General features: G+C 46.8%; 1 protein-coding gene across 1 annotated transcript in view; it reads right to left on the reverse strand.

Moving 5' to 3' along the window:
* The window catches only part of SHBG (sex hormone binding globulin), a 98,521-nt gene that overhangs the window by 40,696 nt on the left and 34,250 nt on the right, over nt 1-23,575 (reverse strand). Inside the window, exon 3 of the mRNA XM_086946040.1 lies at nt 19,844-20,033. Within this exon, the coding sequence (XP_086802166.1) occupies nt 19,844-20,033 (190 nt within the window). The remainder of the gene's footprint in view (nt 1-19,843; nt 20,034-23,575) is intronic.

Here is a 23,575-nt window from a genome sequence, read left to right on the forward strand (position 1 = left end):
TAAAAGCCAGCGCTCTGGGAGTGGCTGGTAGAAACACTAGTATGTGTCCAGCAGGACACTACATTCCTCTCAAACTTTTTTAAATTTTAAAACGAGTCCAACCTGTGGAAATAAAATACACACAAGACACCACTTAATGACTCAGCCTTCAGAGGCAGTCTGCAGGACCGTGGTGGACAGATGCAGCTGGAAGCACCTGGGCATCTCTGCACGCGTCCATGATTTAACCAGCTACCACTGGGCACGAACACTGTGTAAATGGAGTCCGGATTCTTTGACAGCATGTCAGTTGGGTCAATGTCCACTCACACACTGATAGTCAGTCCTGCGTGCTCTTGCGGTGATGCGTTCGGTGTCAAACAGTTCAAACATGGTGCATCAGGAGAGGAGAGCTTACTCCTGGGGCATCCTGACTCCATAAAGGCAAGTCTCTTCAGGACTTGGTTGGCGTCGACGATGCTTGGGACGTCTTCCTCCAAAGCGCTGGTATCTTGTTGGTGGAGCAGCTTACAGACCATCTCTCGTACCAGGATACCTTTGTGCAGGAATGTCCTTAAGGCCCTTTTTTCTGGGTTACCAAGGGACCGCATGGACCATACAGGCTGTGTTTGGGCCGCCTGGAGGCCGCTGAAGGATCGCCGACAGAATCCACAGCAAAGTCCTTTTTGGCACTGACAAGGATGGATGACTCGTGGTCTGCTTGCTTCCGCACAGGACCCAGGGCTATCAGATAGTCTCTGGACACTTGGTCTATTACTTTTCCAGAAGCATCTTGTTGGTGTCTTGATGCTTTGCAGGTGTAAGGCTCCACCCTGGTGGTGAGATGCTTCTTCGTTGGATTGGGTGATGCACATGGCAATGATGGTGCGGCTGCCGTGAGAGGACCTGGACGACAGATGGTGATGACTTGCATGGAGCAAGGGTGACTGGCGGGAATTTGAAGTCACATAGCTCTGTATCAATCCTGGTGCAGTTGTCATCTGCCTCAAGCACCTGATGCTTGGAAACTTATGTCCCACTGGAAAGAATGAGGTAGAGACTCGATTTGCGCTTGCTGGAGACTTATGTTTGGTTCACCCACCGAGCTGTCACCAGGGACGTCGATCCACCTCAATGGCTGGGGCTTGTGTCTGCAGAGGCACTCCCGTTAGTGGCACAAGTCCTCTGTCTCTTAACCCTGTGGTCCTGTGCTCTTGCTCACATGTGGTCGTCCGGTCTTTCAGTGAGACAGGTCTGATCACACATTCTTTGTTCCTCTCCTTTTCAGTTCTTCACTATGTCGCATCGCGCCTCGCTCTGTTCTTCTTGCTTGCAGTGTGATGTGGTGACCAGCCTCATAGCATGTCTTCTCTACAGATGCTGAAAGATGGCATTAGGCCACGTGGTGCCAGTCCTGTTAGCACGGACCTCTCATTGATCTTCTCCTGTCTATAGGACTGGGACTCTTCGTGTTGCAGTGGTGGCAGCTTGCCACTAGGGGACGTGTCCAGGCGCGCAACACCCATTGGGCTCACTGGGCCTCAGCCCCCGCCCCCACCCCCCAGTCGTGTGGGTCAGCCTTCTAATTGCAGCCGCAACCGAGTACTTCACAGGTCTTTAAAGACTATTTACTTGTTAATGAGGCTTTTGTTGTGTTTTAAAAGATGATCTTCCCATATGCAGCCTTATAGGCAGTCTCAGGTAAGGCTTTAAAGTACAGAAGTAGTAACCTTTTAGTGAGTATTGAGTAATAGCAGCAGAAAAAAAAAAACTGCAAGATCGATTGTTTCCGCTGGCTATTGCTTGGGCATGGCAAAAGATCAAGGTTAGGGGTAAACCCCGCGGGGAATGAGAGCATACATTTCATGGTGTCAGTCCTCAGCTGGAAAAGTACCCCCCTTTCCCAGCGACTAATCGGTTTTAATAAGTAGCTAGAAGGTGCGTGTGAAACGTTCTCAATACGCATATATCTAGTGACTGACACTTTCTTGCGCTCTTTGTCCAATCTAGCATCCCTATAGGATGCATAAAGAACCGTCTGAAGGGATTTATTACTAGTGGTGCTAAGGTCTAAAGGATTTAAAAATAAGTGTTCATAATTCACACTAGTTAAATTTTTATGTACCACGGCTAACCAAGGTCACATTTCAGACAGTCTGATGTTATCTCTCTAGTTAGTTGGGCCGCGGGGTTTCTCCAAGCTCTCAGCCAAAATAATGCTGAGCAAGCCTTAATGTAATCTTCGATATATGGCAGGTTAAGTTCACAATGACAAGCATATTTAGAGGAAGAAATAGGTGCACCCAGGATTTTGCGACAGAATCTATTCTCTTCATCCTGGATGCTGCCACTATTAGTGTGGCCCCAAACTTCAGCACCATAGGTGGCAAAAGGTATGCATTGGAGTCTAAAAATGTTAGCAGTGGCAGATACCACCCCTGTGTTCCTCGGCTTTGGTAGCCTGAGTATCATATTAGTAGAATTTGTGAACTTCCTCCTGCAGTAAGCCACATGGTCCGCCCACAATCCATTTGCAGCAAATACCAGACCGAGATATGGGAAAATGTGAGTGCTCTGTAAACTATTGGAATTTAAAACTATTGATGACTTAAAATACTTCTTTGACCCACACGCCATTAAAAAGGATTTTTTACAGTCAGTGCATAAATACAGGGCGGCCATGAAATCTACAAAACCACGCACCAGAATACAGAGAGCTTTTGGAGTGCGGCCTATCAGCACTGCAGCGTCGGTGTATAACCGGGCTGGGAATTTATTACTGTTAATGCGTGGGACGTCTTGGGTCAGTGTTACCAGAGACTTATTCAGATCGTTGATATACAGAATGAATAAAAGAGGGGCCAGGACACAACCTTGCCTGACCCCTCTACCAACTTCAATAACTTTAGAGACCTCACCATCCCTGCTGAAGCGCACCCGGGTGTGTAGGTATTTATGCAGATAAGCTAAAAAGGATACAAGGGACTCGTCCAGGCCATAGTTTAAAGGAGTAGTCCACAGCCGAGACCTGTTAACAAAGTTGAAGGCTGACGTGAGATCCATGAATGCCAGATATATAGGTGTTTTCTTAGCTACATTGTATTTACCAATAATCAAGTTGAGGTTGAGGCATTGTTCAACAGTGCCGATATTACTCCTGAACCCCAACTGACAGGGATGTAAGATCTGACACTCCTCGGCCCATGACCTGATCTTATTATACAGGACCCTCCCCAAAATTTTCTGCGTATTATCGATCAGGGAGATCGGCCTGTAACAACTGGGGTTTGAACGGTCCCCCTTTTTAAAAATCGGCCGATTATACTGGAGGACCAAGTATGGGGTATAGGGGAATTGATTAGGTTATTAAAATCATTCAGCAATAGGGGCGCCCAAAAATCAGGGTGACTTTTAATAAGATCAATGGGCAGACCATCAGGGCCAGGGGCTTTGCCTCCCAGACTCTGATCGCTAGCTTTGTCTACCTCCGACAGGTCACTCGGAACCCTGGTAGTCATTGTGTACTCATTAATAGCTGTAAGTGAGGCCGGAGCAGAATAGATCTTACTAAAATGCGCTTCCCAAGACTCACTAGAGATATTACAGCTAATAGCAGACATAGGGTTCCCTAGAGACCTCATGCCTTTAACGGCCAACCAAAAATCCTTTCCATTTTTTAGCGCAATGGCCCGTGCAAGATTGTCCCAATGCTCTCTTGTAATTGCCTCCTTTCTAGTTGCTATAGCTCTGTTATAGCATAGTCTAAGTAATTTAATAAGGAAGCTATCTCTGGGTTTGTTAGCAAGCGCCCTACGCAGGGCTTCATTAGCTGAGGAGCAATCAGCATTAAACCAGCCTGGGCCCGGATGAGTTTTCTTGTTGGGCCTAGACAACAAGGTTTTGACGCCTGCGCAAAGCTGTGAGAAGGCATCAACTACCTCCGGGTTATGTTCCTTAAACGACAAACAAGTGTCGATCAATTTGGGGTTAGTTCTTACCATCCTGCCAAATATGGCTTTGTTGTCTATACCACAGCAGACCCGTCTGAGATTGTCAGTAGAGGGGGACAGATCCCTAGCACTGCACTCTATATCATAAGTCGGTCTAGATGTAGAACGCAAGGTTAGATTAAAAGGGTTGTGATCCCCCTGTAGTGTGGGAATTACCTCAGCTTTTAGCACGCAATTTTCTAAGGGGGCAGTGATAAAAATATAATCGATGGTAGAAGTCGAACCCCTGCCTCTATAGGTGGGTTCTATATGGATGGCCCTTGTCAGCACTTCTGCAAGCTCCATTATATCTGTAAAGTTGTTAATACTTAGGAGGTCTAGTAATTGGACCTCCCTGTGACATAATGGTGTCATATTCGTGGGGTGGATGGCAGAGTAGATGCCCCTCGGGAGCTTGACATTGAAATCGCCCCCTAAGCAAATACCCTCAGGTTTAATGCCGCAATTAGATGTCTGTAGATTAGAGATGAAATTAAACAAATCCATAAAGTTCATATTGGGAACATTCTTAAAAGCATTGTTGTCAAAATTAATTAAATAAAACTAAATCTCCTGTTTATAGATTAAGGCCAGAAATTTGTCGTAATTGGTGGGGAGCACCCTAGTACGGCCCCCTGCCCTAGTTTTAGTCCAGATTGAGAGGTCTCCAGCTGGCCTTCCAGAATCTGGGGTGGGGGCTACAATATTAAAACATTCAGACCCCTCTAGGAACAACTCTCGAGTGGCCCAGGTCTCTTAGAACATTACAATATCTTGTTTGTGGACTAACTCCAACCAGTCAGGCAAATTAATTTTGGACGCGAGACCTGCCACATTCCAACTCAGTATTTTAAGAGTGGATTCAACATTAAGTGTGGTTGGGATGTCAGGTTCGCAAGGTGGGAGTGCAATTAAGGGGGGGACTGGCTCTGCTAAGTCTAGTTCTGGGCGGGGAAAAGCAGTCAATCCTGGCTATCCAAACCAGATAGGGGAAAAATCTGTTGTGTAGAGAGAGGGGACGGGCGGGGTTGGTAGGGTCTCGGGGATACAGACCCTGCAGTGATAAAAAAAATTACTGTGAAATTGGTCCTTATTCCGCTCTATATTCCTTTACATTTTGCCTGTAAAGTTATTGTCACTTTACATTTACAGGCAAAACTTTTTTGATTTCTGAACAGTGTACACATCGTTAAGGTAATTCATTTAAACGATATAGTCTCAGAATTCGAATTATTCACTAGGAAATCAACTTTTTCTCATTTACCTGATATTCAAAACAGGAGAGACCTATTGGGGAGGCTTATAGGTCTGGTTTGTTTTAGGTGCATGCCCGTTACTGTGTCATACATTTGGATGCAATAGCTGTAAGCTCAGAGAGGGACCAAAAAGCTGGTCATGTAGCATGCTATACTAAGCACAGGCATTTTTATTACGTGTTGTAAGCAGGATCTGTTCTCTTCTGCTGTGCTGATCTGCTGCTCTCTTCCACATACATCCTTCTGTAACTGCAGACACACATACATACAACCACACACAAAACCACACAAACACACACAACCACACAAACGCACACAACCACACACACACACACAAACATCACCCCACACACAAACATCAACCCACACACAAACACACATCACCCCACACATCACCCCACACATCACCCCACGCATCACCCCATGCATCACCTCATGCATCACCCCACGCATCACCCCAGGAATCACCCCACGCATCACTCCACGCTCAACCACACACAGAACCACACAGACAACCACAACCACACCCAACCACACCAAACCACACATACAACCATACACACAACAATACACACACCCAACCACTCACCCAACCACACACCCAACCACACACACAACCACACACACAACCACACACACACAACTACAGCCACACAACCACACACACACACACACACACACACACACACACACACACCCATCTATCTATCGCCTTCACTCTATCTATCTATCTATCACCCTCACTCTATCTATCTATCTATCGCCCTCACGCTATCTATCTATCGCCCTCACGCTATCTATCTATCTTTTGCCCTCACGCTATCTATCTATCTTTCGCCCTCACGCCATCTATCTATCTTTCGCCCTCACTCTATCTATCTATCTTTCGCCCTCAATCTATCTATCTTTCGCCCTTACTCCATCTATCTATCTTTCGCCCTCACTCTCTCTATCTATCTTCGCCCTCACTCTATCTATCTATCTTTCGCCCTCACTCTATCTATCTATCTTCGCCTTCACTCTATCTATCTAAAGCCCTCACCCTAGCTATCTTTCGCCCTCACTCTATCTATCTTTCGCCCTCCCTCTAGCTATCTTTTGCCCTCCCTCTAGCTATCTATCGCCCTCACTCTATCTATCTATCGCACCACCACAGCATCACTCCGGCGTACCACAGCATCACTCAGGGGCACCACAACATCACTATGTGCTACCACAGCATCACTGAACACCACAGCATCACTCGTCGCCACCACAACATCACTCAGCACCACCACAGTATCAATCTGAGCAACCATTCAACAATAACTGGTTCAAATATTTTCTCTCAATGTTTCAAGCTTTATTACAAATGTCACAAAAAGATGTTATTATTTCACTTCTGTTCTTGGATTTTCATCACATTAAAATACACTGAACATAATCTTCACAAAAGTTATTTACAAAAGTTTAAGCTATTGCCATTATAAATTACAATAACTTTTATTTCAGTATTAATTATTTAAAAAAATTAAAAGCCATTGTTATTTGTAATATCAATACATCTAAGTCATGTAAATACAAAACATGTTGCATTACAAATGCTATAGGTGTCACATTTGCAAAAGATAAAAGTATTGGTATTGTAAATGACAAAGCTATTAATTTCGCTATTTTCAAAACCAACACATAAATAAAAAAAAATTCATTTACAAGACCAATAGCTCAAACTTTCCTTTCCCCTCTTCTCTTCAATCTTTACATCCGCCCCCTCATCTCCTCTCTTCTCGAGCTGGGGGTCTCTGTGTATAATTACGCAGATGACCTCCAGCTCGTCTTCGATCTTTCTTCCCCAGCTGACTCTCTCCCCAAGTTCTGTTCTACCCTTCTTTTCATTTCTCAGTGGATGAGCTTCAACCATTTGAAGCTCAATCCCGATAAAACCGAGCTCGTCCTTACTGGCGGCTCGTCTAATCCCTGGTCCTCTGCCCTTTCTTTTGGTCCTCCCCCCTCTCCTGTCTCCTCAGTCCGGACTTTGGGCATCAAGATCAGCAATGATCTGTCCATCCACGCCCAAATCAGTTCCGTTGTGTCTTCTTGTTTTTCCTCCCTCCGCCTTATTCGTAAGATCTCCCGGTTCTTTTCTGTTGATGCCCTTAAAACCATTATCACGGCCCTCATTACATCCCGCCTGGATTATGGCAACGGCCTGTACGTAGGCATCCCCGCCTACGAAACTCGCCGTCTCCAGGCCATCCAAAACAAGGCGGCCCGCCTTATCCTTCGTCTTCCCAAATCCTCCCACATCACCCCGGCCCTCAAATCCCTCCATTGGCTCCCGGTTCTTTTCAGGTCCCGGTTTAAATTAGCCTGTCTGGCTTTCCGGGCGCACGCTCGTTCTGCCCCGCTTTTCATTAACTCTCTTATCTCCTCCTACGCTCCCAGTCGCTCTCTCCGCTCTTCTTCTCTTTCTCTCCTTCATGTCCCCCGCTTCCGCAAATCCCGAACCGGGGGCACCCGATTTTCTGTATTGGCCCACCAGATTTGGAACAGTCTCCCTGTCTCCATCCGCTCTATCCCCATTTTTTCCCACTTTTGTAAAGCCCTTAAAACTTTTCTTTTTCTTCAGGCATTTCCCGGCTAACCTCTCATGGGACCCTCTGTAGATACTGTTGTGCTCCTCAGCGCCAGGAAGCCGCTTGGCCGCAGTGCGCTTTAGAAATTTCTTTTTCATTTCATTTCATTTCATTTCCTAATGCGAGACCTTTTGCATTGCAAATGCTTGTTTTCTGGCTGGCGCTGTCCAGTTGCAGCGAAAAGTCAGCCTTATTTTCTTCTTGGTGGCAGTAGGCGACAGCCCGGGGGCGCGAAGTGCTCCCTGGCTTTCCTTCATTGATTCAGCCTCCACTGCCGCATGAGAAGCAGGAAGCTGTTCCTGCTACTTTGCACTCTGCTAGTAGTGCAAAGGGAGTGCAGCACTAGTTTTGGGTGTTTTCTATTTATTGTTCTGTCTTGAAACACCTCTCTGTGGTGATGCACGAGCCCAGGCCCTATCGCTCAGACCAATTTCACTCACATCTATTCTGTGCTTGAGGGCATGGTGAAAGGGTGGGTGGGGCCTCTCTTCACGTGGTGCAGATCCGGGGCCCGGCGGCTAGCCTCATACCGGAGAGCCTCACTGGAGAGTCGTCTCTCGCCATACCTTCTATTCAGGGCACAAGTCCTTAAAAAAGAAGTGGGGGGACGCTGACGTCACGACAGGAAGTGAAGTCACAAAAGGTGACTTGCACCATTGGACTCATTGCCTCCCTTCGCTCACCCCTTAGATGCGATTGCATCAAAGAAGCCAGCGCATGAGCAGCGTTCTGAATGAGCTCCGATCTCACCCCAGAGAGGCCAAAGAGGGAATGTGTGGCTCCATTTGCTCCAGTACTCGAGCGCCTAGAAAAATAAGTGGGGGGACGCCGTCCACCCGCGTGGTACCCTGACTCGAGCCCTGCTTCTATTGTTTGCCGGTTTAAGCAGTGTATTTGCATCGCCTTATTGGGAGGGCGCGCCTCTCTCCTCCTCACGCAGGGACCGGCAGGGGCAGCTTAGTAGCACTTCTCCACCCCAGGTAGTTGCGTGGGCCCAGGCATACCTTGATGGGCCACGAAGCATCTGTCCTTGGCGTCTAGCTGCTAGCGTTGACGTTGCCTCTCCACGCACCTTACCAGATGCACTCTGTTACTGAGCATGGAGGCGGCAGCGGTTGGGGAGAGGAATTGGAGATGAACAATCTCTGTTCTCCTCTCTTTCCCAGCAGCAGAGGTGCAAGGTAGCACGGCATGAGGGGTAAGACCCCTCGTCGCCAATGTAAGGAGTCAGACTCCTCCTCGCCAATGTAAGGAGTCAGACTCCTCATCGCCAATGTAAGGAGTCAGACTCCTCGTCACCAATGTAAGGAGTCAGACTCCTCATCGCCAATGTAAGGAGTCAGACTCCTCGTCACCAATGTAAGGAGTCAGACTCCTCGTCACCAATGTAAGGGGTCAGACCCCTCGTCGCCAATGTAAGGAGTCAGACTCCTTGTCGCCAATGTAAGGGGTCAGACCCCTCGTCGCCAATGTAAAGTCCTGGGCCCTAGATTCATATCCTATAGAAAGAGGCATTTGCAATGCAATAGGTCTCACATTTACGCAAGTTTGAGCTATTGGCATTGTAAAAGGCAATGCCTTTTATGTTTTGGTTTTTAAAACATAAATAAAAGGCATTGTAATTTACAATGCTAATAGCTTAAACTCTTGCAAAAGCAAGACCTATTGCATTGACATTACTAACAAAAAAAAGTACTGTTATGGCTGTATTTTAGACAATACTGGTTACTTAGCTTCATTGCATTCATTTTTGTATTTAGCGTATTTTGCAGTATCCAAAGTAGGTTACCTAACCGTTAAGCCCCGAGTTGTTAAATAACCCATAGAAGGGAGTGTTTTCAGTTGAGAAATGTGTTCAAATGTAATTTTGGTAATGCCATGGAATGATCAGCCAATGAGGTACTCGATGAGCAGGTATTTGACTACATATTCAAAATGTACGGTTTTGTGGCAGACAGTTGGTTGTTTGTACACAACCACCTCTCTGAATGTGTTTAATGAACACAGAGCGCCATCTGCCAGGCAGTGCTTACTACGGAGCGACTAAAGCACAGAACAAAAATGTATTTATTAATCCTGAGTGTGAATGCACTCGGAGGGCTTAGGTGCCCTCCCAAACAGGCTATTGATCCCAGCGCATCTACAGACTCTGCCTTGCCCCTCTGCACCAGCAGGCCACAGCAGCTCAAAATCTGCCGCTTCTGCTAAGGATAGGTTGGGGCATGCAGGCGTTTCAGGCAGATTTCTAGGTTATTGGAAGTGATGGTTCAGACACGAGGCATGGGAGACGGACTTTGCCTGTTTGTCTATACCAGTCTATTTCTCTACCATCCACCGGGCTCCCGGTCATGCATTCATTCATCTCCTTATTAGAGGTGGGCAAGCCAATACATTAGCTGGGAGAGCCAGCCGAAGACAATCCAAGGGTATAGAAGCCAGTGCACGAGCGGCGCCGTGAACATGTTCGGCATGTTTGTCATACAATAAACATGATGGAAATGTGTGATAATGGGCCATATGTATCAAGCAAATTCACATTCGCAAACGCCGAAATTCGCAGAATTTGGGCGTTTGCGAATGCAAATTTGCCAAATGGTATGTATTAAGGAAAATCTGGTGCAAAACAAGGAATCGCACATTTTGCGATTCCTTAAATGCAATGTATGAAGCAAAAAAAAATGCAAATTGTCCTAAGGAATCGCAAATTACCACCAACTTCAAGTTGGTGGTAATTTGCGAATTCCTTGAAAAATTCACATTTTTGCTTTTTTCAAAGTGCCATGTGACACACATACATGCCCATAGGGCATGTATGTGTGCCACATGTGCACCCATGCTTATTTCAGGGTGCAACAGGGTGTCCTTTGGACACCCCTGCACCCTTGAAATTATTCTCAATTTGCGATTCTCAAATTGCGAATAACTTCCCATTCATTCCTATGGGCCTCCTGGCCCATAGAAATGAATGGGAAAGTATTCCTTGATTACGATTCGCAATTTGCTAATCACAATTCAGGAATACTAAGAATTCGCAAAATAAATTGCGAATTTGTACATACATCCCTATTTGCGATTCTGAAATAGCGATTTCTAAAAAATCGCTATTTCAGAATCGTAAATCAGGTTGATGATACATATGGCCCAATGTCTCTTCAGAACTCAAAAAAATGCACTTCTTTAGCGTGTCACTTCAGTACACAACATTATAACACTGAATTGGAAGCAAGTTATTAAAAGAGCTCGTTTAAAGCGTGAATTAAAACCCTGCTGCTCCTCCTGCCCAACAACAATGCCATTTGTGGATTAAGAGGCGTCAGTTGCCATGCATACCCCAAATGTGGCCTAGATTCTTATTTATATTCAGCGTAACATTAAAATCTAGTTCATTAGACACGAAGAATTTTACATGTATCTCGAACTCGCATATATCAAAGTGGCAGCATTAACGTTGCTTCTTTCTGCTTCCACCGCCCCCTCCGGTCGCTGCAGCAGCTGTGCAGCACAATTAAGGAATCACAGCTGCAGCGGCCTGGAAGAGCTGCCTCCTTCAGCCAGGGTCACAAAGCTCTCTGGCCGCTTCCCTCTGAAAGCTGAATATGGCGCTCGTACCTGTGGAGCAAGGCCCGGCGTTAACCTTGCTAAAGAAAGACGAAAGCCGGCGCGTGCATCTAAAATATATAGCGTCTCGCCCGTGCCCAATAAAGTTAAGCGCATGGTGGCCGTAAAGAAAAAAACATTAAGCAAGGAAATAAAAAACTCAAGAAGACTAAAGCTGTCGCTGTGCTATAACATATTGTGCGGTATCTGTGGTTCTTAAAGTTATGCTTGTGGTGGGTCAGCAAACGGCACCATGCCAATTAAAAAACACAATCTGTACCACACCCTGATAAGAAGAACTCACACCACCTATTACAATAAGATGATTGAATAAGCAGAAAACTATTTTAGAGAACTTTTTTCGATATTTAAGGACATCTCATCCCTAGCTAGAGTGGTGTCTCCCACCATTAGATCAGTGGACTTTTGCAATTTAATGGCAGACTTTTTTGCTGAGAAGGTAGCAAGGATTTATTCGACATACCCGGAGGAGGCACGTTGTGGTACCACAGGTCGGGAGGGGAGGGTCAACGTGGAGGAGGCACACCGCCTCTCTAGATTTGATCTTCCCTCTTTAGAAGGCCTGAAAAGCACAGCAGTAAGTATCAAATCCGGATCTCCCAGCGACCCTGCTACTCCCAAGGTGTTGAAAGATAGCCTGGAGATCCTGCTACCTCATATAAAGCTCCTCCTTGAACTCTCCTCTGAGACTGGTGTAGTCCCAATAAGATGGAAGAAAGCTATTGTTCTTCCATAAAAAAGAAACCAAGTTTGAGCTCAAGTCAATAGGAGAATTTCCACCCAGTCTCGCTCCTGCCCTACTGTGCTAAGATTGCTGAGAATGTGGTTAATTCACAACTAACGGCCCACATCAACCAACATAGTTTATTACACCCCACGCGATCGGTCTTCAGGGCCACATACTCCACCGAGTCAGCCCTGCTCCTGTCCACTGAAATCATTCGCAGACAAGTGGATGAGGGCCAGACTGTTGCTCTGGTCCTCCTAGATCTCAGTGCAGCCTTTGACACTGTATCCCGCCCTCTGCTCCTACAGCGCCTTAGAGAAGGGGGCTGGAGAAGGTGGCACTCGAATGGCTGGGGTCCCTTCTAAGAGATCGGAGCTTTCAGTTGACCCAACACCCTCACTTCTCTAAAAACATTTTGCTGTCCCAAGGGATCTTGCAAGGATCTATACTGAGCCCCACTCACTTTAATCTCTATTGGGCCCATTAGCACAGATTGTAGAGAGTTATGGGATCAATGTTGTGTCATATGCTGACAACACGCTATTGGTGGTTTCCCTGTCTCAATCTCCAGAAGTGGCAACCAAAAATTTCTCTTAACTGCCTCCAAGACCTAGCACTCTGGATGACAAATAACTGTATACATCTTAACAGCAGTAAAACTGAGCTGTTGGTGGTGGGAAAGACACCCTCTATATGGTCCTCTGCCTGGTAGCCACAGTCACTAGGCCCTACCCCCTCCCTGAGCGATCAGGTTAAGAATCTGGGGATGTGGATAGATTCTAAACTCTCTTTTGAGAGACACACTAGAATGGTGGCAGAGAAGTGTTTTGGGATTTTAAAAGGTCTACGGAAGACTCTAGATGTGTTGCCTATCGCGGCTAGGAAAACCCTAGTTCATGCGCTAGCCGCTTCTCACCTTGACTATGGGAATGCTTTTTACCTAGGAGCAAGTAACAAACGCATACACAGACTGCATTGCATTCAGAATGCGGCTGCACGCCTGATCTTGATGCTCCTGAGAAGATCCTCCTATAGGAAGGCCCTCTCGGCTCTTCATTGGCTCCCATTACGAGAGAGAATACTCGTCAAAGCCCTATGTATGTCTTTTTTTTTCTTTGTCTTGTTTTTATCCTCATATGACCTCCATAGATACAACGACCTCTCAACCTATACCACCCTTGTGGTTTTTTATATAAGGGGTGTAGACTCAGCTGATGGTGTTTATGTGGAACCCAGGCACACCACTCATTGAGAGCTGACCAAGAGGTCTAATCATAGGATAGCGCAGACAGATTAAACACCGACAGTGCCGTCTAACAGGTTCCAAAACAATCCCACGTCTGACCTACCCCTTTTCTGATTGACCTCTTGATCCAAGTCTCTAAAATATCGTACTGCATTCCACCAGGCTCTCCAAGTTGGAGGGAGGGCCTGGCGCCAAAACTTACAGATTTCCCTTCTTGCCAAAAGGACAAGGTAGAATGCCAATTTACTGTATTAGTCTTTGTATCCTGCAGAGGAAGGGGCCAAGCTATTTACACAAGTTACTTACCCCATATATACCGACACAGCATCTTAGATCATTAGAGACTTGACAGGTCATAATCCCCAGAGCAAGAAAAGCGAGAATGGAGCTCGCTCCTTCAGCTATCTGGCCTCAAAGAACTGGAATGCACTCCCTCTCTCTTTGAGAAGTGAATAATTGGAGTCACTCTTTAGGAAGAAGCTGAAGTACCTTGCTCTTCCGGAGTTAGACTCTGAGGGACGACGCTGTTTGTACCATTGTTTGCTCCCTAGGAGTCAACTATACCATAGGCTGGGGACACACTAGCTAGTGTAACCAGGCGCTTTACAAGCTTGCTTATTATTATTATAATGGACAAAACTGGGTGCGCTAAAACATATAGCGCGACACCGTGTCAAGGCAGGAAGCATCAATTAAAAACAAGGAGACGGGGTGGGTGGCAGTGTGCAACACATAGGGTGGGTGGCTGAAGGGGTGATGAAGGTGGGGGCATGACACAAACGTGCATCGAGCAATGCAATGAACAAGCAAAAGATCCAGTCCGGATGGGCGTGCTGGAAAGGAGACAGGGAGGGAACAAACAAGCCTTACTTCAAATAGAAAGCGAGCGTTTAACATAAAGGATGACGCGTGCCAATAAAAAACATGGGCGGAGCTTCCACTCCACTTCAAAAATCTCCTCGATTACAAGAGCTCTCGCAGAGCGAGCAGCGCATGCACTGCAACGCTAGGTGAGACCTAATAAAGGACACACGCACACACTGTCAGTGTGGTAACTAACCACAAATATGTGCGCTCTGACCTTTTTATTGGCAATCAACTGACCGGTGACGCCTGTGTTGGATTGATGTATAGGTGTGGTTTGGTACTAAAAGCCAGACCTCTGGTAGTGACTGGTAGAAACACTAGTTTGTGTCCAGTAGGACACTACACAACATATGCTAATTGTGCGTCAAGTTTTACACCGAGTGTTTCAGAGAACACATTTTCCAGGTCAAACTTTGCAGTTTTTATTCTCAGGCAAAGTCCCCGATTTGGGGAACTACCTGTGGAAATCAGTGCAGTAACTTTTGCTTTTCAGAATGACCAATCCACTTGCATTGGTAATTCTGGGACTGATACTACTGTATGGAATTACCAATGCACTCATAATGAGAGCCTTAGAAAGATGTTAGGTGTATCGAGCACTGAAGGCTAAACACTGGCCGAGACCTTTCTTTTATGAAAACTTGGTTAAATTATTATGCACCTTGAACATTTATTGTATATCTTGATAAACTAATAAAACGTTTAACATAAAATAATAGTTTAGCACACCGAGGTCAGAAAGAATGCAAGATTTGGATCAGCTTCTGCTACATTCCAGACAACTCGTCCTTTAAGTTATCAAACCTGCACTGTACTTAAGCATTAATGTGTGCATGTGCACGTGATCTACTTTTGTGCATTCTAGTGTGCATATGCATATGATCTACTTGTGTGCACTCCTGTGTACATGTGCATGTAATCTGCTTTTGTGCATTCATATGTGCATATGCATATGACCTACTTTTCTGCACTCCTGTTATATGTGCATGCGATCTACTTTTGTGTATTCCTGTGTACATGTGCATGTGATCTGCTTTTGTGCACTCCTGTGTACATGTGCATGTGACCAGCTTGTGTGCACTGCTGTGTACATGTGCATGTGATCTGATTTTGTGCATTCATATGTGCATATGCATATGACCTACTTGTGTGCACTCCTCTTATATGTGCATGATATCTACTTGTGTGCACTCCTGTGTACATATGCATATGATCTACTTTTGTGCACTCATGTGTACATATGCATATGATCTACTTGTGTGCACTCCTGTGTATATGTGCATGTGATCTGCTTTTGTGCATTCATATGTGCATATGCATATGACCTACTTTTCTGCACTCCTGTTATATGTGCATGCGATCTACTTTTGTGTATTCCTGTGTACATGTGCATGTGATCTGCTTTTGTGCACTCCTGTGTACATGTGCATGTGACCAGCTTGTGTGCACTGCTGTGTACATGTGCATGTGACCAGCTTGTGTGCACTGCTGTGTACATGTGCATGTGATCTGATTTTGTGCATTCATATGTGCATATGCATTTGACCTACTTGTGTGCACTCCTCTTATATGTGCATGCGATTTACTTTTGTGCATTCCTGTGTACATGAGCTCGAACAATGCCTGGGTACCTGTACATTTTCATTAGCAGTCTCTTCTGCAAGGGATACCATGAACTGCCTCCTTGGAAACTACCACTGTGTTAGGCCAAACCCTAAGGATAATCTGGCCTACAGCTGAGGCCATGGGTAACATTTGCTCTTGAGGAAAACCTGCAGCTTCTTCATTGCACAGGCGCCCATTGGGTAAGCTACTTTTTTGTAAATAGTTCATTGAAGGTGTTTTTTTTATGTCCAGCGCCTGTTGTTAGTCAGTACTAAAATTCAAAATGCATGCAACTCGAGCTTATTTGCAAAGCTCTACCAAAGCACTTCAATATGCAGGTCAGCTCTCTGTTGTCAATCCTGACTTCCTACAGGTCTGCCAACACGAACTCTAATCTTGGGTGCCGGAGGAGTGTGCTACATGCACACAAAGCGTTTCAGCGTCTGGTCAGGGGTAGTAAGCGGAAAGTCCAATCACCTGTGACCTCTCATTGCTCCTGTGTGACTGGAAAACACAATTATGGGAGAAGAACAAATTAGTTTTGCTTCTAAGAAAAAGTGTTGCTGTGCTTCTTTATCAAGCGAGAGTGACAGGAGCAATTCCATGGCTGTCGTAGTTTCTGGTGTATCCTGTGCCACCTGCATATACCCCTGTGGGCCCTCTATAGGATCCGAGGAGAGCCTTGGGGCTCAAGTGGTGGTCCTTCACTTCCTCTGCCCTGGAGTTTTTAAATGTGTCCATCTCCTTGCCCACGAGCCGCAGAGAGCAACATGGCTGAAATAAATGTTTTCTACAGATCAGAGGTCCATTGTTGTGCGTTCCTAATAAATAGGCTTTGCATGCCCGATGGAGGCTGGCCGAGCAGCTTCCAGATCCCTGGTCCCTGGCTCAGCTGCTGCACACCATGAATCTGAGAAGCCCTGCCCTGCACACACAGTGCAAAGCCTGTGGCTGAGGGGCATTTGCATGTGTGTGTGTATGTAGTATTTCTTTAGAGTGAACCTAGTGCAGTATAGGGTCAAAGACAAGCATAAAGTCAACCATCAAGACGAGAGGAAGCTGGTTTGTGAACTAATAATAATGGTATACAACCTTTACCACGAAACTTTTACCACGCACTACCATTACAACGCAGTCATTACAATGCAAACCATTACAACGCATTGCGCTGGGGGGAGCTCTAGGATAGGGAATAAGTTTAATTTACTATCCAACACCTTCCCTAGTGTCCACGGGGACTGGAGTTGGAATAGTAAATTAAACTATTCACTATCCAGCACCCCAAAGCGCTATGCGTTGTAAAGGCATGTGTTGTAAAAACCGCGTTGTAAAGGCATGTGTGGTAAAAGTATGCGTTGTAACGTTATACATCCAATAATAATACATTGTGCTGTAGTGCTCTTTAAAGAGGTGAAAAACAAAAACAACTAAACAAGTGCCAGTACTGTAACTACTAATTCTAAAGAGCCTTTAATTGCAACACACAAAGAATTAAACTAGCTGTGAATTTTGACAGTATGTCAGTCTGACTCTCTTTTATTTTTCATGCAATATTTTCAAAGTTTTTTGTTGGTTATGATTCACCAAAATACACAAATTCGAACAGAAGAAACAATACAACAATTCATAATAATGACATTTTCATAAAATACACAAAATTAGCAAAAGCATTCAAACATAGTTGATCAACATTAACACTCCAATCTTACACTCTCATACACACCATGCATACACAAGACACTATTTACAATTGAATGTCACAAAGAAACAGTTGGAAAACACCAAAGAAAGAAATGTGTTTAAATTAGCAAATTTTTGCTATAAATGATAGTTTTCTTCAAATTATGCTCTTAAAGTGTAGAAAAAATGGTCTACGTGTTTCGAACCCCTAGCTGGTAGGGGGGTTCTCATCAGGACCTCAAAGCTTGGAATGGGAGTGAGCCCTATTTAATAGTATAACCAAACGTTGACAAATAGCTTCTGAATGACCCTTGTTATGATTATTTTTGTGAACTTGTATCGGGGCAAGGCTTGGGAGGCGGCAGGATCGAATCGAGACCCTCCAAAGTTGTATCATAAGCCCAAAACAAGACGTCCGTTCTGTGTCACCGTTAGCAGACACTGTGCTGTAGTGCTCTTTAAAGAGGTGAGTCTTCAGCTCTTTCCTAAATTGGAGCAGTTTTGGTGTGGTCCTGAAGGAAACAGGAATGCTCTTCCAGATCCTGGGTGCATGGATGGAAAAGACCCGCGGCCTTGTTTTAAATTTTTTACACTTCTGAGTCTGCAGTCTGGTGGTGTCCTGGCTGCTGGTATGCCGAATGCCAACAGAAGTGGTGAACCGGACAACAAAATGAGCAGGGATATAGAAGCAAGTCCTGTGCACGCGTTTTAAGAGTGATGGATCAAGTGTAAAAAACACTATTTAAATGACTTTTCTTGCAGAAATAGTGAAGGTCGACATCAGTAGTATCTCAATGAAGATTATTTATATCAATCCAGATCAATACGGAAAAAAAACCAGCCGACATGTGTTTCATCACAACGTGGCACAATTGTGACTCTTCAGGGCGTAATACCGGTGATAATTCCGACCCGATACGGAATCTTATGGAACGGAGAGGCGGGAAGGGTATGGTCATCCTTCCCTAGTGTTGCAGAATTTTACTGAACACGAACGAACAGACGTGTAGGTCCGTAAGAGGGAGATATGGGCTCCGTAGTTACGGTGGGTGGTCTAAATGTCACGATTTTCTGGGTAAAGCAGGGATGCTGGTTGTGATGGCTTTGTAAATAACGCAGAGGACTGTCACAGACCAATGGTGTAATGCCACTGCACCAGCACACCATGTGATTTCCTTTAAAGTGTTGAATCCCAGGAGAAAACGGTTCCCTGAAGGTGAATAAACCCCCTCACCCCAAGGATGAATTACACTGGTTAAATTTACCACCATGATGGACCCAGTGCCCAGCTACGTAGGCCAGGTACATTCCTTGCATGTGTTTATGCTCATTTTGACCAGTCAGGGTTCTGCTCCCCGGGGATGGCCTCCACTAAGGCCTTGGTCCTGCCATACCCCCACCCCTTTTGGAAGGGGGCGTAACAAGTACCAGTCTCTATGCTAGTGTAGAAGTGTGGTGCAGCGGCCAGGGCAGCTGACTTCGGAGCACAGGGCTCACGGTTCGATCAGCTCAGCACCATGTGACTCTGGGCAACAGCTCACTTAATTTCCATGACGGCCCCCAGTGCCTTGAGACCCGTAAGGGTGAGTAGTTTGCGCTTTACAAATACCGGATTTGACTTATATTTATGCTAGTATTCATGTGATCGCTGCCCCTGCTCGTCAGTCTGTCAGCGTGGTGCTGGTGATGTTACACAAGACATAGCGACCCTAACAGGGAGTAAGACATGCTGCTGCTCCACCCCTTCTTTAACTCTTCTGGGATGAACTTATCTCACAGGATCCAAAGGGGACAGTGAGATAAGTCTGACTGGAAAAGACTAGTCCTACCCAATTACATTTACAGGTTAGCCTCAGCGTTTGCGGCGTAAGCCTAATTTTATGGGTCAGCGGAGGTTTAACCCAAAATGCGGATGACACCCAATGGTTTACGTCCATGTAGCCAAACATTTGCATCTACCAGATTTCAGTGCTTTTACATTTTATTAACATGAGGCTTCTCATTCTTTTTGTTCTATCCCCATCTTTTGGTCGATGTCCCAAAGGTAGAAGCAGCACACTATGGCAACGAGGCTTATTTGCTGAGGTCTGCAGTTCTTTAAAATTACGCCTTTAACAAGAGTCTGGTTAATGGAAGCACCACAAAGCTTCCCTGTCCATGTGCTATATAAATAGCTGATAACATAACTCCCATGGGTGACTTGACAGAAGTGTACCCCTACCTTTACCCCCCCCCTAACACTGGGTTCCAAAGGTCCTTACCAGATGCCACTGCCCATCGTTGATCGGTTTGCAGCCAGACACACTGCCAGGGGAAAAGGTGTTTCTCACTTGGATTTCTGGCCGCCCATTCCTTAGTCCCAGCGTGAACCAGTCCTTGCCCCACGCGGTGTCTCCATAGAAGATCACTCCTTCCGGGTCAAAGGTGCGAAATTCAAAGGAAGAGGCAGGGCTGAAAGAGAAAGCAAAGCATATATTAAGTCAAAGTCTTGAATATTACAAACAAACCAGTTCCTTTCTGGGCAAGACCAACTAACTTTGAGGTAGGGTTAACACCTGTTGACATTTATAAGGACCATACTGGTGCCCTACTTCCTTCCCTGGCTAAAGGGAACATTTACTCAGAACATCATTTCCTCCCCATTGTTTCTTTTTTCTTGTCTTTTGTCATGTTTAACCGCACAGATATTTCACCAGTTTGTTAGATGACTCGGTTATCACACTTTCCTTCCTTCCGTGACAGTAAAGAAAAAACCTGTATATATATTACCCACTGGCGGTCGCTACTTAATAGCGATAGTCAAGTCAGCATTTCCACAGAAAATGCCTTTTTTGTTTCTTAATAACTTTGGCGCCGTTTGACGAATCTACACAAAACTTTCCCAAAACGTTCTATTTTTGCCGAGTTTATGCATGGAAAGTTTCAGGGACATTCATCAAGCGGGAGCTGAGTAAAAAGGGGAGTCCCAAAACGCAAACCCCCCAAGCATTTTCAATAACCATTTTTAGGCATCTCTATTGCAAAAACTGCTAAACAGAAATACACTAAATTTGGCAGAAATCTAGATCTTGGTCCCAAGATTGTGCTTTTTGTGATTTGGTGTAAATCCATTATGTAGTTTTGGAGCTAATAAGCTCAAAAAAATATTTGTATATCTGGACGGTTGGTTCCAGGGACTCTCACGAGAGTCCCACAAGCCCATTTAAAAAAGATAGAGCCATCTGATTGACCCAGGGAGTTCATTTTCCCATGGGAATCGCACTCCCACGGGAGTCAGATTCCCACGGGAGCAAGCGCTCTGATTGGCTTCCAGCAAAATGAGGAAAAATGTTGCTGGCAGCCATTACAGGACAAGGGGACTTAATCTCCTGTCCTGAAATGTTGTCGAATAACAATAGGTGGACAGGGTAAGGATACCCAGCCCCCCCCCTATGCCTTGTGGGGAAATCCAGAGGGGAACCCTCCCCCGCCCCCAGAGGCAAAATAAAAAAGATGGCAGGTTTTGCAGCGAGCCCATGGGACACCGGCAGGATCGCAATAAACAAAAAAGATGAGGGCCTGACATAAAGAAAATATATATTAAGGGGGGGACTTGAGTAGAGCCAAATTCTAATGAAGGGGAGGGGGGACATGCACCCCACCTCCCCGAGACTCTACAGCAGGGGCGGCTCCTCCATGTGGGCGGAGGAGCGTCGCCCCCACAGCTTTCTCGCACTGTGAGAAGCAGAAACATAAAATGGTATTAAGAATACCATTTTATGTTTCAGTTTCTCGCACTGCGAGAAAGCAGAAGGGTTTAGTTGGGACGGGAGGGCGGTCCTGGACTAGGGCATGGGAGGAGTGGCTTGCCCACTCTGAGGGCGCAGACTGTTTGTTCGGCCCCAGGGTCGACCAAACCAGTCATAGGCACTCTGCCTTTTCTCCATGTAGGCTGTATGCAGCTTACATGGAGGAAATGGGCTCCCCATAGACGCCTGTGTGGTCAGCGTCCCAACCAATCACAATGATGCCATTGCAGCGTTAAGATTGGCTTAGAAGAGGAGCAGAGAAGCAGAGCCAATGAAGGACCAGACCAGGCTGGCGAAGCTACATTTTTAAAAATTAAATGTCACCCCTGCGTGACCCCCCCACGTGCAAGTCATGCCCGCCGCAACTGCTCTACAGATCACGGGGACCCCATTCCCAAGGTCAAAATTCATTAAAAAAGGGGACGGAGACCGCATGTTCCACCTCCCCAAGCCTTCATAGGCCCCAAGGACCCCGTCCCCAGACCCCGGACCCCATCCCCAGACCCCGGACCCCGTCCCCAGGGCCGGCTCAAATACTCTGTATGCATCAGTGTGGACAGTGAAACATATGCTTGCTTCCGCCCAGTGGAAACACTTTTAAATCTCCGGCCGAGCAAGAGCAAACAGCCTTTCCTGCTTTCAGGAGCGCAGGCAGGGAAGGCATGTCATCTTTTCCCCTTCTAGTACTCCAAGGGCAGAGAAACAGAATTTTCTGTAGCATGTAGGGATCAAGCATAAACAGCTGCTTCCTCTCGGCGGGAGCCATTCCATCTCTATTGCGAGGCAGGGAGCTGGCTGGGGCTACGGTGGCCCTGCCACCCACCCACACCCAGCAGCCCCTAACCAGTGGTTTTTGGGTGCACCAGGCATCCACCTCTGGCACCGGGTGATGGGGTTCCCAGGGCCCAAGAAGGCTCGGGAGAGGGACTGCATACCTCATACGCTTAATAATACAATTCGGCCAAAGGGATGGGTTCCCAGGGCCTAATAAGGCTTTGGAGGGGGACTGTTGGTCCTCTCCCCTGTTTTTTTCATTTGGCTCTAGGGAATGGGGTCCTCGGAGCCTAATAAGGGTCGGGGAGGGGGGCAACATGCTTCCTTCCCTTAATAAGAGAATTCGGTCTAGGGGATGGGGACCCGGGCCCCTAATAAGGCTTGGTAATTGGCGTCCCTCACCCCCCATGCTATTATTACTGGTTGGCCCCAAGGGATGGTGTCCCCAGGGCCTCCTAAAGCTCAGGGAGGGGGGCAAGTGCTGGTATCACACATCCTGTCTGACCATCCCTGTTGGTGTCACATTTCTTAGCAGACCAGCCCTGTTGATGTCACGCCTCCTGACAGACCACCCATGCAGACCACCCATGCTGATGTTGCCTCTCTGGCAGACCATCCCTGCTAGTTTCAGCCCTCCTAGCAGACCATTCTTCCTGATGTCACACCTCCTGGTTATCATCCCTGCTGGTGTCACACCTCCTGGCAGACCATCCCTGCTGGTGTCACACCTCCTGGCTGACCATCCCTGCTGGTGTCACACCTCCTAGCAGACCATCCCTGCTGGTGTCACTCCTCCTGGTGATCATCCCTGCTGGTGTCACACCTCCTAGCAGACCATCCCTGCTGGTGTCACCCCTCCTGGGGGACCATCCCTGCTGGTGTCCCACCTCCTGGCAGACCATCCCTGCTGGTGTCACCCCTCCTGGCAGACCCATCCCTGCTGGTGTCACACCTCCTGGCAGACCCATCCCTGCTGGTGTCACCCCTCCTGGCAGACCCATCCCTGCTGGTGTCACACCTCCTGGCAGACCATCCCTGCTGGTGTCACCCCTCCTGGCAGACCACCCCTGCTGGTGTCACCCCTCCTGGCAGACCATCCCTGCTGGTGTCACCCCTCCTGGCAGACCATCCCTGCTGGTGTCACCCCTCCTCGTGATCATCCCTGCTGGTGTCACACCTCCTGGCAGACCCATCCCTGCTGGTGTCACCCCTCCTGGCAGACCATCCCTGCTGGTGTCACCCCTCCTCGTGATCATCTCTGCTGGTGTCACACCTCCTGGCAGACCCATCCCTGCTGGTGTCACCCCTCCTGGCAGACCCATCCCTGCTGGTGTCACCCCTCCTGGCAGACCCATCCCTGCTGGTGTCACCCCTCCTGGCAGACCATCACTGATGGTGTCACCCCTCCTGGCAGACCATCCCTGCTGGTGT

The sequence above is a fragment of the Lissotriton vulgaris genome, chromosome 12 (assembly GCF_964263255.1).
Source record: "Lissotriton vulgaris chromosome 12, aLisVul1.2, whole genome shotgun sequence".
Taxonomy (NCBI): domain Eukaryota; kingdom Metazoa; phylum Chordata; class Amphibia; order Caudata; family Salamandridae; genus Lissotriton; species Lissotriton vulgaris.